We start from the raw sequence: 17990 nt of genomic DNA, 5'->3' as shown, positions 1-17990 counted from the left end.
AACTTTGGGGAAGGAGGTAGGACTGTGGGAAGTGAAGGAGAGCGGTGGGTGCTGACTTCTGAGTATGACATGGAGGTTGTTCTCATGAACACAGTGCAGTTATGACTGCCTGCATGGGAAGGAGAGAGAGAGAGAGAGAGAGAGAGAGAGAGAGAGAGAGAGAGAGAGAGAGAGGAAGAGGAAGAGGAAGAGGAAGAAGGGGAGGGGAGGGGAGAGGAGAGAGGAGAGGAGAGGAGAGGAGAGGAGAGGAGAGGAGAGGAGAGGAGAGGAGAGGAGAGGAGAGGAGAGATTGCTGCTCTTCCAGAGGGTTCCGTTCCCGGCACCTATGTGGTACCTCAAAACCAACTGTAACTCCAGTTCCAGGGGATCTGATTACCCTCTTCTGACCTCCCAGGACACTGCACACATGTGGTGAACATACATACATGCAGGCGAAACCCATAAATCTGAAAAAAACCTTTCTAAAGAGGAGGGAGGGTGAGGGTGAGGGAGGGCTAGTTGGTGATAAGAAGGGGTGGAGGTGGAGGGGATGAGAAGGTGCTGTGAGAATATGGAACCGTGGTGCATTGTACACAAGTATGAGGTTGCCAAAATTTCACAAATTAAATAAAAATCTGGAGGCTATTTATGTCAGCAGAAAATGGAGTTGCAAATATACTAAGCTATTGTTTTCCCAGAAATGTTGAAATGTTTTTAAATTCTTGTGTCAAATTGAAACACAAGCCTACATGTTTTCTCTGTTCACAGGGCTGTGTTTAGACAAGTGTCCAAACCCATGAGACTGTTTGCCTCAGTCAGAGCTCACCATGATTTCGCTTTCATTTGGAATCTTGTTATGATTTGAAACATTGTGTTGTTAAGATGGTTTTCACTTTGAAGACACATGTTCAACCCATTTAAATAAGTGGTTACAATAACTAAAATGCTAAGCTGCCTGCAAGCCAGTTTTCATCATAAATTTTGGTTTTGATACCAAATGACTTAGTAATATAAAATTTCAACATGTGACCTCAACTCAGCACCAGCCCTTTTCAGAAGTCCCTGGCTTGGCAATGTTTAGTCTCTTGGCCCATGTGATAGACATCGTCTTGATGGTGATTTGCATGACGTTACCCATTTTTAACTCTTTTGTGCATAGATGTTATTGATATTCTATACAATGATACTTCATTAAGTGTGAGTTTTGGGCAGCAATTGAACTGTCTTTTATTATTTTTCTAAGGCCCCCTCTCTTACCTACCATCACTAGGGCACCATCAGTAACCATACCAGATATGTTGACAACAATTACAATCACAACCACAAGAGCATGTATTCTTGCTGCTTCGTGTAATCTCTTGGAACCATTTCACCAGTGACATCATATTCATCAGTAATACCATGAATAAAGATGGCAAATGGAGCCGTTATTTGTAATATCCATTTGGTCATCCATTACCGAAGATTTTAAATTTAAAATTGGTAGTTCTGCTCTCCAAACTTCTTTGAATAGATTTTCCAGATTCCTTAGTTTGTTTAGCTATTGTCTGGTGAGACAAACCCATTTTGGAAACATTCCCCTTTTCCCTATAGATAGGCATATTATGTCTATCTACCCTTCTCTCCATATATTGCTTAATAAATTTACTATCAGTAAAAAGTACTTTTTTGCCATCAAATATGCTTCTACATAAATAGCTTTTACAATGGAATTATCTCAGTTTTAACTTTAAAAAAATGGGGGAGAGGTTTGAGCAATGGCTCGGAGGTTAAGAGCACTTGCTGCTCTTCCAAAGGCCCCAACTTCAGTTCCCAGTATCCAGGCCAGAAGAAGTGGTTCACAACTTCCTCTCACTCCAGTTCCAGGGGACCTGGCCTCCCTGTGTATGTGGCTTACAGTTAGTTATGTACCAACACCAATACATACACATCTTCACAAAACACACACACTGTGGCAAAGGCAGCCTGTTTCTATTTCTGCTGGTTTGTCCTGGTAACAATCCTTGGTCTGCTTGAGATCTGGTTGACATAAGGCCTTCTTAACAATCTTCCACAGTTTCATACATTCCTACAGAATAAACAGAACCTTATCATTTACCTTGACAAAAACCAATCTGTCTTCATTCATGACCTTTCTTTTGGGGTTCTGTTCCCCTTGGAGATGTTGCAGAAGCTGTCCTGGGATTAAAAATATAATAATAGACCTGGGTGGTGGTGCAGACCTTTAATCCCAGCACTTGTGGGGCAGGGGCAGGCAGAGTTGGAGGGCAGCCTGGTCTACAGAGAGAGTTCCAGGACAGCCAGGTCTACACACAGAAATCTTGTCTTGAAAAAACAACAAAACAAACAAGCCATATATATGTATAAAACAATAGAAAAGGGACTATATTTGCTTTTATTATGAAAACTAGTTGCTAGGGAAATAGAAAACAAGGTTTGGACTCTTTCACATCTCAGTTGCTGGTGCAGAACAAATCAGAGGGCCGATTGCATAGTGCAGTGGAGAAGGTGTGAAGCCCTGCTGAGGTGTGGCAATCCCTTAACAATCCACTAAGACCATCGCCCTGCTTCTCAACAACATCAATTGCCTGTCCTTTGCAATGGGACATGCCAACTTCACTGAGCATTGATGTTTCACTGTCACTCAGAGCAAATGTGACATCTGAAGGTGTCAGTTCAGCTGCCCTTGGAGGTGACCCAGTGGAAGCCTCTCACACCATGAGACTGAAGCCATTCCTGTGTGTAAACAGCAGGAGTACATGTATGCTTATTTTGCATGACATCACCTATAAATTGATGCTAGAGAACTGCACAATAGAACTACCTACACACACACACACACACACACACACACACACACACACACAGAATTCTCACAGTTAGTAAGTTTATGACCCCTCCCCCTCCTGGGTCTCATTCAAAGCTCTGCACCCATGCACTCTCAGGATTGGACATCCCTACTCTAGGTGTTTTCACACACACACACACACACACACACACACACACACACACACACACGTATATGTAAGCCAAGGCTGCTTCCAAGAGGTGGACTTGTGATGGCGAATCTAGGTGGTGGTCAACTTGAGTACATCCGGAATGAACTAAAACCCAAGTGGCTGGGCACACCTGTGAGGAATTTTTCTCAACTGGATCATTTGGGGCGGGAAAACCAACCCAATATATAAGAAATGTACCACGCTGTGGACATGGTTGCACCCGAGGATGGAGATATATGTGTACATAGCACTGTGCAGCAGCTGGGACTAACAGAAGGGGCCATCCTCTGCCCATGGGGAGCAGCCAGTCTCAGAAGGAAGCAAGCACATAGGTTCAAGCTAGTGATGGCTGGGCCGGGCCCAGGATGAGCAGCTGACCCAGTGTGAGGGCACAGAGATGTTCGCCCCAGTCATGGGACATGGAGATGTTGCTAGATTTGGAGCAAAGTTACATGATCTGAACAAATTGTTGGGGAAGCTTTGCCATCCCAGCGACCTTTTGAGATCACACCCAGTCTTAGAAGCTGGACCTGGCCCAGGCTGTGGAGATTAACTTGCCCTGGTGCTCAGCCGGGGAGGGGGTGTTACCCGGAAGAGCTCCGAGGTTAACTCTGAGTCCAGCTGAGTCCACTGATGAGAACGTTCCTTGCAGAGCAGAGTTAACAGCTCTTCTGAAAAATGAACTCTCTGGCCCCCTGAAATGAAAACTACCTTCACACCTAAGAGCCTGGCAGCCAGGCCTGAATCACACCCGTACCCCTCGGCTACTGTAGCCTCTGGCAAGTGCAGTGTGTTTGGGGCTTTCCCAGTATCAAATGGTGGATAAAACGGGAGCGGTCCCTCAGAGAATCGGCCTTGTATGTCCTGGGACAGAAATAACTGTTCCTTGTGTCAACAAGAAAGCTTTGTCTGTGTGTATGTTTCCTTCTCCCAGGGAACATTTTGTTCTTGCTGCTGGGTAAAAGGTGGCAACGTTCACATAGAAATACAGCAGGAAGTATTTAAGTGAGATAAAAGGAAAGAAAAAAGAGGGACTGCTTGGCCAAACGATTAGGTACGGGATTAGGATCTCAGGGGAATTATGGAATCTGACGTTAACTCCTGAGCCATCTTATTGAATAACTTAAGGGTAGTTATTGATGCATGTATTATTATTATTAATTTTTATTTTTTAATATTCAGGCTTGTGTTTTGAGATTCAGAGAAAATGGGAGTGCCTTGCGATTGGGAGACCTGAGGCAGTTTCATGGAGCTGCCCTGGCTCAGAGTGGAAAGAGGCTGGTCTGGCCGAGGGACAAGCAGGGTGGAGGAGGTACGCTGCTCTGTGGATGGGAGCAGGCTGTGCCAGGGCAGGGTGTGGAAAGCTGCGAAGGCTTGGCTGGGGAATTTGGAGTTTACAGACAACCAGAAGTGGACGTGGACCCGAGCTTCTGGGCTTCAGTGGCCACATGCTTTTAGAAGAAATTGGCTGCTTAGTCCTTGCTTTGGTACGTCTCAACATCTAGGGACGTCACAATGGTGGGTGCTTGCTAACATCCAGACTTCCAGCCTTGCGTCCTGAAGCTCTCACTTGGAAGTCCCAGGTAGGTGAAGCAGGGACTCTAGATCCACACAGTCACTGGGAAAGTCTCCTGGCCTCCTTGTGAGGCCCTGTCTCTGGGGCCCAAGAAGGATCGCCGTGCTGGCTGGGTTTGTGTGCCAACTTGACACAAGCTAGAGTCATCTGAGAGGAAGGAGTCTCAGTTGAGGAAATGCCTCCATGAGATCCAGCTGTAAGACATTTCCTCAATTAGTGATCTATTGGGGCCGGCCCAGTCCATGGGGGGTGGTGCCATCCCTGGGCTGGTGGTCCTGGGTTCTATAAGAAGGTGGGTTGAGCAAGCCATGGAGAGTAAGCCAGTAAGCAGTACCCCTCCATGGCCTCTGCATCAGCTCCTGCCTCCAGGTTCCTGCCCTGTTTGAGTTCCTGTCCTGACTTCCCTCAGTGATGAACAGCAATGTTGAAGTGTAAACGGAAAAAAACCCTTTCTTCCCCAACTTGCCTTTTGAACATGGTGTTTCCTTGAATCGATAGAAACCCTAAGACAGTTGCCTTCTCGGAACCCATGTCCAGTGAGAGGCAGCCTAAAGCAAGTGCAGGCACACACCTACAGCAAGCCTGGGCTGCATCTGACTCCCTTTGTCCAGCTCTCCCTCACACCCTAGAGTGTCCACTGGAGGTGAGAAGCAGACTGTCTCTCCCTGGTGTGGTATTTAACTAGCACATCATTAATTCTTTCTTTTCTTTTCTTTTTTGTTTGTTTGTTTGGTTTTTGTTTTGGTTTTTCAAGACAAGGTTTCTCTGTGAAGCAGTCCTGGCTGTTACACTAATTCTTAACTAGGTCTTAACATCACTAGTCTGCCTGCTCTCCCAGGAAAGGTATCCATCCGGCCTTGCAACATTTCCTCACTTCCATGGTCTCAGTGGCTGTCTCCAGCTGCCAGTGCGACATCCTGACACAGAGTCAGGAAGAGAAACCCAGAGTGAACTTTGAGAACCATTATCAGCCAGCAGTTATTCCCAAGCCAGGGATGGGATAGAGGTGGTGAACTTTCTACAATAAAGATCGAGCTGCTGAATCATGAATTTTTCTGTGTTCTGTTTCTTAAGGAGCCTTGAAAGTTTCTGGTAATTACTGTTCAGTGGAGTTTCGGTTCAGGGAGCGGTGAGACAAAAGTGAACTTTGTTGGGGAGGTGCTTGCACGGGGAGGGGGAGGCCACTCTCTCCCATGTGATTGACAGTTAAGATGCGGGGTGGGTGGGGGGAGAAGGGCGGGCAGAACTCAGGAGGCCCCGCCCATTCTTGAGGCATTACTGGGTTAATGGCTGCTGGGGGAGGGGACTCTCTTCAGTGACGGAGCCACTAGCAAGGTGGCTCCTGTCAACAACCTTTTCCCCGTGTTTCTGTAACTATCCCTAAACTCATTCACACACAGACACACTCGGGAGAATAGTGGGAAAGAGGGAGAGGACCAGCTGGAGGTGGACTGTCGGAGGGTAACATAGTGTGACCAAAATATATGACGTATGAAAATGTCACAACGAAATCCGTTATTGTGTACAGCTAATGAATGCTAATAAAACTTAAAAAGTAAACTGGCAGCGGGACAAGGTTGTGCGTGCTGTTAGTTGCAGCCCTCGGGGCGGATCTTTGTGAGCTCTAAGCCAGCCTGGTTTATAGTGAAACTTTTTTTTTTTTTTTAAGGAAGGCAGAGACAGGCAGATCTGTGAGTTCGAGGTCAGCCTGGTCTACAGAGCAAGCTCCAGGACAGGCACCAAAACTACACAGAGAAACCCTGTCTCGAAAACAAAACAAAAAAATAAAAAGAAGTAAGCCAGGCGGTGGTGGCGCACGCCTTTAATCCCAGCACTCGGGAGGCAGAGCCAGGCAGATCTCTGTGAGTTCCAGGCCAGCCTGGTCTACAGAGCGAGCTCCAGGACAGCCACCAAAACTACACAGAGAAACCCTGTCTCAAACAAAACAAAACAAACAAAAAAAGTAAACTTGCATTTGTTTATATCCCAAGGACGGCGTCCACCCAATGAATGGGTAGCACTGGTGATTTGTATCCTTAAAACTGCAAGATACCTAAAAGTAATAATTATTGTCCCAGGAGACGAAAAATCGGAAAGTAAACTTGAAATCCCTGCCCGCTCCACCCCCTAAACTCAGAAGCAGGATGCAGGGCTCTCTGTAGTTGGTAGGGTTAGTTTTGCAGAGTATTCTGGGTGTTCCCAATCAGGTGTCTCCCAAAATGAAAGCAGCTATCTCACGGGTTGAAAGCAAAGGAATCTTCCAAGCTAGCACAGAAGACCGTCGCGGCGGGTGGACCGGCGACCACAGAGCGGCGCCTTCTGCGCACAGTAGGTTTGCCGTCGGAGCTGCCGGCCTCTCTAGGGTCATCTGACTGCTGGGTGCTGGGATCCCGCGCTCTCCCGCCGTGGAGCTCCGTCCTGTAAGGCGAGCACAGCGAACAGTTTCTATTTCGGGCTGGCCTCTGGGTGTCACTCAGAAGCCTTAGCGGACCCGCCCGTGGCCCTCCCAAGTCCCCGGGACCAGGACGGGAGCCAGGCGGGACGTTTAAAGGGGACCCAAGGTCTGCGGAAAGAACTGTGCGGCTGAGCATCCGCCTCTGCGCGGGGCTCCGACCCACGGAGAAAGGCCCGCGAAGGAAGGCAGACACCCGGCGCACCGGGTGCCCCGGGTCCCAAAGAGGATCGGCGGCCGGGCACCGTGGCGACTGCCGCAGCCCAGCCTTCCTGCCCCGCGTGGCTGCAGCAGTGGGGGTGGCCTGCGTGCTCCTTGCGAGGTTCTGGTCCCGTGGAGACCAGCAGAACCAGGGCAGGACCGCGTCCAGTGGATCCGATGTGCGACAAAAAGCCAGGGTTGGAGCAGAGCGGAGCGCACCCCAGGGAAGTGGGTTCACGCATGCGCAAATCAGATTCGCCGTCATGTGCATTATCTGCAGATCGTGGGAGGAGCAAAGCAAAGAGACTCAATTTGCCTGAGCTCGGCCTCACATTCGTCGCCTCCCACATGGTCTAGCGGTTAGGATTCCTGGTTTTCACCCAGGCGGCCCGGGTTCGACTCCCGGTGTGGGAACGCCCCAACCTTTTAGAATAGAGACACTAGGTTTACACTGGCGGAGAGTTTTTAGACGAACAGACCCTTCTCTGAGCCGTGGCGGCAGTAGAAAGACCAAAGTACGACCGGAAACAGGGTTAGAGACTGCGGTCGCCTGAGGACAGGCATGTATGTGCTTATTCCTTCCTCCTAGGAGAGCAGGACTCCCGGACTCCCGGACTTGGCGATCGCACGTCCTATTTCGCTAATGTTCAGAGAGGAGAGAGGGAGGAAAAGCAGATTTTCGAAAATATTTGACAGTCTGTTTAAAACTGAATGAATGAACTGAATGAATGAATGAGTGAATGAATGAATGTATGCATGCATGCATACGTGAGTGAGTGAGTGAGCGAAACCTTCCAACATTCACGTTTGACTAGAATCAGAAATCGCAGTATTCCGGTGTGGCCAGCGCTCAGGTGTCTCACCCCTCTCCGCCCCAACCCTGCACCCCTTTACCTGTCCTGACATGTGCAGATAGGAAACCCCACAAGGGTTTGAGGTTCCATTCGCCTCCACTGGGGTTGAATTCTTTGAAACTCGCAGTGTGTTCCCAAACTACCAACCACACTGAAAAATGTCCATGAAAACTACTTGGCCTCCCCGTGGCTGTGAAACCCACTCCATCCAAGTTCTTTCACATTCTAAGGGGAACAAACGTCATCGTTCATGAGGACCAAAGGCAGAATGCATGCTTATTAAAATCCCTGCCGCTGCGGTGGCTCATGCCTGGCCACCCCACAATCTGGGAGGCCAAGAGGACTGCACCATTTCTCAGTCAGACTGGGCTGCGCAGTGAGACCTTGTCTCAAAACGCAACAGAACAAAACCACCAACGGGATTTTAGAGGAGAAAACGATCGATTAGCCAGTTCATTATTTATTAAACCAGTTAGAGCTGATCTGATCAGAAAACGCAGATCCTAACAATAGCAGGTGATATTTATTGAGCACCTAATGTGAACGAGGATAATTTAGCACACTTTATGTTATTATTAGATAGCATTATTTCTGTCAGGGAGATTTGGTGGCACGTTCATAGTAGAGTGTTTAATAAAGGAACTTAGTGTGTGTGCTGTGGAGGGAAGTCTTAGGTGTAGTTCTTCAGGCTTGGTCTGCCTGGCTTTTGTGGGTTCTGGGGGCTGAACTCAGGTCCTTGTTGCTAGGAAGGCAAGCACTTAGCCCCAATAAATGGACTTTTAAATGTTCCACAGAGTTTTGGATAAATAAGCATGCCTGACAACGGTCCTTATATGGGTGGCATGACACCAGTCTATTACAAGGGTGACATTATGCTAATTGTGCTGTGTGAGTGGGAGGAAGTGCACCTCTGGACTACAGAATTTTCCTGTCAGGGGATGAGATGTAAATCCAACCAAAATTCAAGGGCCGCCTACCTCTGCTAAGCCTGATATGATGACCGGGGTTCTAGCCCCCAAACCACTCCTAAAATTATGTTCGGACTCTCCACATGAGTGCCATGGCATGTGCATGCTCACATGCACACAAAAATAAATAAGTGTAATAAAGAGCGTCAGTGAGTCTTGTGGTGGTGGTGGGGGGACATACAATTATATTCCTTTTAAAGAGAGGAATACGTCATTGCACGCGGCCCCTTCTACTTCAAAAGCTGTTCGTCCTGACTGGGACCCAGAAGAGGGGTGAAGGTTCTGTGTGACAAGTGACAGCTGCTTTGTCACTGGTCAGAGGCCGGTGGCAATGCTGTTCGCAGGTTTGGCAGGCCCACCCAGGTGAATCACAATGGGCACCTTTGGAGCAGGGCCCTACGGCCATCTGCAAACAGACAGTCTCCCTCTGAGAGACAGTTTCTGGCCTGCTGCAAGGCCTTGGTGGGAACTCAACCCTTGACAACAGGCCACCCACTTACCATGCAGCCTGAGCTGCCCATCGTGAACCGGGAGTGATTTGATCCACCAAGCCATAACACTGGATGTGTACAGCAGTAAATCGAAGTGGTATCTACGGGATTGGGCTTGAGCAGTTCCTGAAGGCATGGGTGAGTTAGTTACATGAAGAAGTGGCCCAAATGCCTACAATCCATACTCCCGACATGGTGTCTTATATCCCCAAGCATGTTCGACGGCTTCGCGGAATGGGTCCTAAGCTCAGTGACTGAGAAAGAGGAGTCTGGGGCCTAGTTTACAGATGGTGCCACACACTAGCTATACAGATAGCATGTGGGGAAAAGATATTGGCACTATCATAGTATAGCCCCGTCCTGGGACATCCCTGAAGGACGGTGGTAAGGGGAAATTTTTGCAGTGGACAGAATTCCAGGCAGTGTACAATGTCAAACATTTCACTTGGAGGGCAATGTGGCTTATTATATATTAGTTCATGGGCTGTAGCCAATGGGTTGATCGGATGGTTGGGGGCTTGGGAGGAGCAGAGCTGGAAGATTGGTGAGAAAGATATTCTGGGAAGAGATGTGTGGCTAGACCTCTCCAAGTGGGCTAAGGATGTGAAGATATTTGTGTCACATGTAAATGCCCATCAGATGGTGACCTCAGCAGAGGAGGACGATCAAATAGACAGGACAGTCCATTCTGTGCATAGTATAGTCAGTGATTTCTCCAGCCATTCCTGTCACTGGGCAATGGGTTCATGACAAAGTGTCAGGGCTGGAGGCTACAGATGGGCTCAGCAACATGACCTTCCACTTGCCAAGGTCGACCTGGCTGTGGCTGCTGCTGAGCGCCAAACTTGCCAGCAGCAGAGAGGAACACTGTGGCAGGCTGATTATATTAGATCCCTTTCATCATGGAAAGGGCTGCATTTTGTCCTTCATGGAATAGATACTTATTCTGATTGTAGATGTATCACCTGCACACAACACTATGGACATGCATGATACCTTACCCACCATCAAGGAATTCTACAAAACCTTGTTTCTGGTCTAGGAACTCACTTTGAAGCCAAAGAGGTAAGGTGATGGGCTCATGGTCACAGAATTTGCGGGTCTGACTGTGCTCCCCACTATCCTGAAGCAGCTGGCTTGTTAGAATGGTAGAATGGCCTTTGAAGATAGTTACAATACCAACTAGGTGGCAGTGGCTTGTAGAGCTGGGACAAGGATCTTTAGAAGGTGGTGCATGCCCTGAATCAGTATACAGTGTATGGTGTTGTTTCTTCAATAGCCAGAATCCAAGGGTCCAAAATCAAGAAGTAGAAATGGGAATGGTTTCATTAGGAAAGTTTGGCCTTGTGTTCTGCTGGCCAAGAAATCTTGATTGTAGAGAGGAGAGTTGTAGGCAGAATTTTCTGTCTAGACCATTGATCAGCTCTGTCCCACCAGCCACTTCCCAAATAACTGACAGAGACTTAATATCAATTAAAAATGCTCAGCCAATAGCTCAGGCTTATTACTAACTAGCTTTAACAACTTAAATTAACCCATTTATATTAATCTATGTTCTGCCACATGGTATTACCTCTCTTTATCTTACATCTCCTGTTTCCTCTCTGTGTCTTGCTGGTGACTCCTCTGACTCCACCCTTCTTTTTCCTAGTGTCCTTAGTCTGGTTCTCTTGCCTAATCTTATCCAGCTATTGCCCAATCAGCTGTTTTATTAAACCAATCACAGCGGCATATATTTACATAATGTAAAGGAATATTCCACAGAGAGTGTCCTTCCAGGAGACACAACAAACATTTCAGTAAACTGGAAGCTAAGCCTTCCTCTGGCCACTTTGGGCTGATGATGCCCTTGAGTCAACAGGCTAAGAAGTGGGTTATGGTGTTTGGAGGGATAGGTGATCCAGATGGGAAAACCAGGCAGCTTCTCCACAGTGGAGGCAAGGAGCATGCAGGAAATCCTTTCTAGGGAGCTGTCTTAGTCCCTGTTCCATTGCCATGAAGAGATAACATGACCAAGGCAACTCTTACATTCAATTGGGGGTTGGCTTACAGTTTCCGTTTAGCCAATTATCATCATGGCAGGAGCACTGGAGACTAGTGGAGGGCTACATCCTGATCTGCAGGGAGAGTGGGGGAAAGAGAGAGAGAGAGAGAGAGAGAGAGAGAGAGAGAGAGAGAGAGAGAGAACTGGGCCTAGCCTGGGCTTTTGAAACATCAAAGCTTACCCCCCAATGATACAGTTTGTCCAACAAGGCCACTCCCCCTAGTCCTTCTAATTCTTTCAAAAATTCCACTCCCTGGCAACTAAGCATTCAAATATATGTGCCTATGTGGGGTGAATTCTTATTCAACCATGATGGGCATCTCTTGGTGTAATCATGTCTTATAATTAAGGTGGATGGGAAACTACAATGATCCAATCTAGGGAAGATGATCAATGGTCCAGATCCTTCTAGAATGAGGATGTGTGTTGCAACTCCAACCAAGACTTGCTGAAATGTTTGGAAGGGTGGAGTGAATATGGAATGAGTAGTTTTATATATATATATATAAAACTTGGGGCTTGATTGTCAACCTGACAAGATTTAAAATCTCTTGGAAGACACACCTCTGGGCATGTCTGTGAGGACACTTCCAGAAAGGATTGACTGGAGGAGTGAGACCCTCAACATGTGAGGCACCTTTCATTGTGGCCCAGATAGAGAGGTCTGAGGAAGGAGGCAGTGTGCACCTATTTTCCTGCACTTCTTCGCCTTCTGACATCCGACAGTAACCTCTTTGACCTTCCAATGTAGACTCAATACTGCAACTTTCCAGGGAGCTGCAGGTCTCCAGTGCTGAACTGGACTGTGAGGCATCCAACTTCATGGGGTGAGCAGCTATCAGGGTCTCTGTCTCTCCATTATGCATATGGCCATTGTCAAACTACCCAGCCTCTAATGGGTAAGCTAGCTTATAAGTCTCCTTTTATTACATACAGACACACACATATACACACAGTCAGACAGACACACATACAGACATAAACACACATATACACAGACACACAGACATAACACTACGTACATACACATAGACACACAGACACACACACATATACAGACATAAACACACACATACAGACAGACAGACACACATACACACAGACAGACACACACACACAAACATAACACACACACATACACAGAGACAGACACACACATACAGACATAAACACACACACAGACAGACAGACACACTCTTAGTTCTGCTCCTCCCGAGAATCCTGCCTATACAGCACCCTCGGTGCTCCTGGGAACAAAGGGAGAAGATAACAAAGTGACTGATGATGGCAAGGACTTCCGGTCAGGGAAGTATTTTCTTTGTTTTAAAACTTGCTTTCAGAAGGTGGGTGAGCCCATCCCTACAAACTGCTAGATCTGTTCATTCTATTCACCATAAAACACAATTTTGGCCCCATGGATTTAGGGGGAAAGAAAACCCTCTAGATTCTTGTAATGTTTAAGGGACTCGGAGCACAGGCGACATTTCCCACAGTACTTAGTAGAAAGAACAGAGGGGCTTCACTCTGCAGGGAGAGGGTACTTAAGTTCTAGGTGGCATCTTTACGGGTCTGTGTTTTTGCAGCAACTCTGCCATAATTTTCATTAGTCATCCTCAAACCAGTCTTTGAATTCATTGACTTTTTGAGCTAGAAATACCTTTTGCATTCTTTAATCAAGACCTCCATTCGACTCATGACTTTAGTTTTGTTTTGCTCTCTCTCTCTCTCTCTCTCTCTCTCTCTCTCTCTCTCTCTCTCTCTCTCTCTCTCTCTGTTTTAATTTTTGAGACAGAGTTTCTCTGTGTAGCCCTAGCTGTCCTGGAACTCTCTAGACCAGGCTGGCCTTGAACTCAGATCTTCCTGCCTCTGCCTCTTGAGTGCTGGGGTTAAAGGTGTGTGCTGCCACAGCCGGCTAGTACTTTAGATCGTGTCTTACTCTGTTCTTTGTTAGTGGAACATAACATAACATAAGTAAGAACGTGGTTTATACAGCTCACAATTTGGGGGCTTGGAAGTTTGAGGTGGAGTGACTTCCTTAAGTTGGCCTTCTTACTAGCTGAGTTCAAGAGATGTGGATTATCCCAAACCAGGAGATATGTGCTCCTCCTTGCCCCCCTCTCCCTCATTACACAAAATACCCATCTTCAATAGTGAGCTATTGTGGGATGTCTTTCTGTGTGCTGTATGCTGTGACTATGTGTTACTCCCATTGGCTAATAAATAAAGCTGCATTGACCTATGGCAGGGCAGGATGGAGTCAGGTGGGAAAATCCAAGAGAGAGAGTGAGAGAAGAAAGGAGAGGAAGGGGAGACGCCGAACTGATGTCCAAGGAGCAGCATGTAATGGGATGCAGGTAAAGTCACAGAACACATATCAATACATAGATTAATAGTTATGGGTTGAGTTAAGTTATAAGAGCTGGCTAATAAGAAGCCTGAGCCATAGGCCATATATTGCAATTAATATTAAGCCTCTGAATAATTATTTTATAAGCGGCTGCGGGACCTCGGGACCGGGCAGGACAAACACCGGCCGGCCCGGTGGGACCGGGGAAACTTCCCTCTGCACTATGCCTCGCCCATCCAAGGATTAACCAGGCCCAGATCTGCTTGATTTCCAAGATCAGACGAGACCAGTGCTGTTCAGGGGACTTGACTTTGATGATGTTCTGTAACTGTAATTGCCACCCAAAGGTCCCACCTCTAATCAAGGTGGTTGTTTTAAGTTACCACTTAACAGTGGGTATTGGATTTTATATGAGCCCAAAAGAACATTCTCAAAACCGAATTTGAATTTCCAAATGGCTGGATATAGCAGAAGATGGATTTTAAAGTCATTTGAATTCTTCTTTCAGTCCATGTTTACACTATAACTACATGAACATGATATGTTACTTTTTTTAGATATTTAAATTTTATTTTTCAAAACAATGTTTTATTAATTCTTTGAGAATTTTATACATGCTTTCATTATATTTTGATCACATTTGCCCTCCGCTCCTACCGTAAACTCCTCCCAATCCACTCCCATCCTTCACCCCTTCTCTACTTTGAGTCCTATTATTATTATTATTATTATTATTATTATTATTATTGTCTACAGAGTCCAATTTGTGGTTTCCATACAGTCAGCTGGTATGGGGACATCTCCTGGAGCATGTCCAGCCTACTGGGGACCACATGCTTAAAGAAAGCAGCCTCTCCCTTCCCCGGAAACCATTGTCAGTAGCTCCTCAGCTAGGCGTGAGGACTCATGTTCCATGCCAGAATGTTGACCGGCTTGGTCTTGTTCAGGTCTTGTGCAGGCAACCACAGGTTCTGAGAGTTCATGAGTGTGTGGTCCTGTCATGTCCAGAAGACACTGTTCCTTCCTGGTTCTCCCAGCTCCCTGGTTCTCATGGTCTTTTTGTCTCCTCTTCTTGGATGTTCCCTGCGCCTTGTGGGGAGGGGCTGTGGCGTAGACAGATGCCCCTTCTGTGGTGGTACGATCCACAGACACCTTCTGTACTTTGATCAGTTGGGAGTCTCTGCATTAACCACTGTCCGCGACACAGAGAAGCTTCTCTGATAAGGTCTGAGAGCTGAGCTAATCTATGAGGATACAGATAAGAATTGAGAGGGCAGCTTGACACTGTGTCCATTGGACAAAATAATAGCAATGAGTTTACTCTGGGGACTCTGAGCTCCCCAATCAAGTTGTTGTTGTTTTTAAATTAATGAGCCAAATTGATTTGGAGCATTTGAACTAACATATTTCTCAGTACATTTGCTTTTGCACATAGTCACACACTCTGAAGAATTTTGTTTTATATCCTTCAATAAGTAGACTTCAAATTGTCATATGTGTGCTCCCTCAGAGTTTGACTGGTGCCTCACGTGGGCATCCTTAATAATTGCAGCATTAACACTCAGTACTAGCACAGGAAAGGGAAGGTGGGGGTCAAAATGAGCTCCCTCGCATTGGAAGTCTGACTCGGAAAAACACTGAATACTTGGAAAATCACTGGAACAAATAATAACAAAAAAATCAATTTGCAAACACCTACAAGACCACAGGGCACTGGGTAATCACCCCCATTACTTTTTTTTTTTTTTTTTTTTTTTTTTTTTTTTTTTTTTTGAAGTAAGTGTCTTTTTTAATTGAAAAGCTAACAAATTGTCTAGTTACAGCCTCCCTCCCAAACCAAACCGGGTAGTAAACTGAACATATTCAAAGGTGAAAAGATTAAAAATTAAAGGGGGAAACAAGACAAAACAAGTCCTCAGATCCAATTGAGAGAGCCCATTGGATGGATACAAGCTTACCAGCAGCAGAGAGGCTGGGAGACACCCTAACCTAACCACCCGAGTCCAACATTAACTTCAAGTTGCCTTGCTCCAGTTTCCGACTCATGAACAAAGATCATGTTTTGTTAATTCTAGTTCAGAATACTTCTCATATGTTGTTTTATTTACAATGCCAACTTTGAAAGGCTCACTGAAGTTAAATGGACAATGAATTAGGCAGAAATCACTTTACAGAGAGAGGGAAAGCCCAAAATGCCACTTTCCACAGAGAACCCAAAGTTCAGTTTTATTCAGAGTAATGAAAAGAAAAAAAAAAAAGAAAGAAAGAAACTTCTGCTCATAGAAGAAACTCAGCCATAGGTCAGATCTGTACTGGAACTACACATGCAGTGAGGACAAGGCTGCGTTTGTCTACTGTTCTCTAATATTAACAATTATAAACAGAGCAGTGCAACTAGCATTTGGAACAACCCTTCTAGTGTTACAGTGTCAGGCACAGCACTTCACTTCTCTTCACACCACTGGTTCTCTTTGCGTACCTGGGCCTCTTCCTCTTCAGTAAAGTCGTTTTTGATATTGAAGGTTTTACGAATCTCCTCAGGAGTTTTCCCCTTAATCATATTGGCCACAGTCTTGCATGTGACATCAAGCAAACCTTTAATGTCTAAGTAGTTTGCAGCCAGAATAAGTTCAAAAAGTGTTCCTTGGTCAACTTTCAGGAATTCTTGGTCCCAAACAGGAATATCATCTGTCCGCTTTTCTTTGTTCTCATCATCTTCAGGAGGAGGGGGGTCATCCTTGTGATGGGTGCACCACTGAATGACCTTTTTTAGAATTGCTGCATTAACATTTGGTAAAGGAACAGGATCATCATCTCCCTCATCATCCATTCCTAAATCTTCCAGCATGGTCTTGATGGTCACAGATTGTTTGACAATTTCTACGTCAACTTCAAATATCTCTCCATCAGAACTCTGCAACTTTATCGAAGGCATGGTGCTCGGTCTCAAGACCGCGGGCCCGAGGCAGCCGGGCGGCGTTCAGAGGAGAAGAGAAACACCGAGGACGAGGCCACTACTCCACCCCCATTACTTTATGAAAAACAAAGTTATTGGATGAATCTAATTTCCTTTTGTCACCGAGGGCCAGGCATGGTGGATGCGGGGGAGCAGGCAAGGCTCCTTTCCTGACTTAAGAAAACCTGGGATTTTGTGTCTTGTCCCCAGGCAAATGGAGGAAAGATCCCTCTTGTGTGGCAGGCAAGAAGCTTGGCTCCGAGCAATAGGGTAACTTAAACTCAATGTGCGCAGAAGTCATCTTTCCCTCCTCAGTCCCCCCTGCCCATTTCCTTACTGTCCAAGGTGTCACCGGGACTCTTTGCCACCCCTCTGCCCTTCAGCTTCCCCATCTCTAAAGTGGGGTGTCTAGTAGGACCCACGCCAGAGGGTTTAAGTGTTGGAAGAGATAATGCATGTAGTGTGCTTGGCTTGATTGAAGGCCAGCAAATGCCGGCAGCCATCGCCGTCATCCTACGGATCTGTCACCACATGGATGTTTTCATTGCTGCCGCTTTGATGGCGCCCACAGAGCATGTCACTCTTTGGTAGGAAGATGTGTTTGTTGGTTTGTTTTTGAGACAGGGTTTCTCTGTGTAGTCCTGGCTGTCCTGGAACTCGCTCTGTAGACCAGGCTGGTCTCGAACTTACAGAGATCGCCTGCCTCTGCCTCCCGAGTGCTGGCATTAAAGGCATTAAAGGCATTAAAGGCATGTGCCACCACGCTGGGCTGAAAGGTTATCACTTGAGCAGGGTCCCATCACTTCATCTTCAGAATTTGGCAAATTGGCCGTAAACAGCATCCCTGTGCGTAGTTTTTCTATTTGAGACAGAGCTCACCCTGTAGCCTGGACTGACCTGAAGTTCGCTGTGTAGACCAGGCTGGCTTCAGACTCACAGAGTCGACCTGCCTCTGCCTCCTGAATTCTGGGATTACATGAGGGGCACTTGTGAGGGGAGGGGCACCAGGCCAAGCACCAACTGCAATTTTAAGAGAGTCCCAGAACCACCTCCAGTTTGATGATGCTTCAGAATTTCCCAGAGGCTGTAACATGGTTGCGGTTTACTATAGGGAACGGATGCA

The 17990-nt window shown here is 46.6% G+C and overlaps 1 protein-coding gene, 1 long non-coding RNA gene and 1 other non-coding gene across 3 annotated transcripts; 2 read left to right on the top strand and 1 right to left on the bottom strand.

The window, feature by feature from the left end:
- Window positions 1-2524: 2524 nt before the first annotated feature.
- On the top strand, window positions 2525-5606 carry LOC119088572. Its single transcript, XR_005092242.1, has 2 exons — window positions 2525-4561; window positions 5309-5606. It is a non-coding gene; the product is annotated as an uncharacterized LOC119088572 (long non-coding RNA).
- Window positions 5607-7549: 1943 nt separating this feature from the next.
- Trnae-uuc lies at window positions 7550-7621 on the top strand. Its single transcript has one exon. It is a non-coding gene; the product is annotated as a tRNA-Glu (tRNA).
- Window positions 7622-15980: 8359 nt separating this feature from the next.
- Window positions 15981-16933, bottom strand: LOC114699340 (S-phase kinase-associated protein 1-like). The gene has a single exon (XM_037208379.1). It carries the CDS (start codon window positions 16844-16846, stop codon window positions 16355-16357), a length of 492 nt encoding a protein of 163 aa, XP_037064274.1. The 5' UTR covers window positions 16847-16933; the 3' UTR covers window positions 15981-16354.
- Window positions 16934-17990: the final 1057 nt, after the last annotated feature.

This window comes from Peromyscus leucopus, chromosome 9, assembly GCF_004664715.2.
Source record: "Peromyscus leucopus breed LL Stock chromosome 9, UCI_PerLeu_2.1, whole genome shotgun sequence".
Lineage (NCBI taxonomy): Eukaryota > Metazoa > Chordata > Mammalia > Rodentia > Cricetidae > Peromyscus > Peromyscus leucopus.
This window is presented reverse-complemented; position numbering and strand designations above follow the sequence as displayed.

Coding starts and splice junctions, on each gene's coding strand:
- LOC114699340 (XM_037208379.1), bottom strand. CDS start 16,846: ATGCCTTCGATAAAGTTGCAGAGTTCTGATGGAGAGATATTTGAAGTT.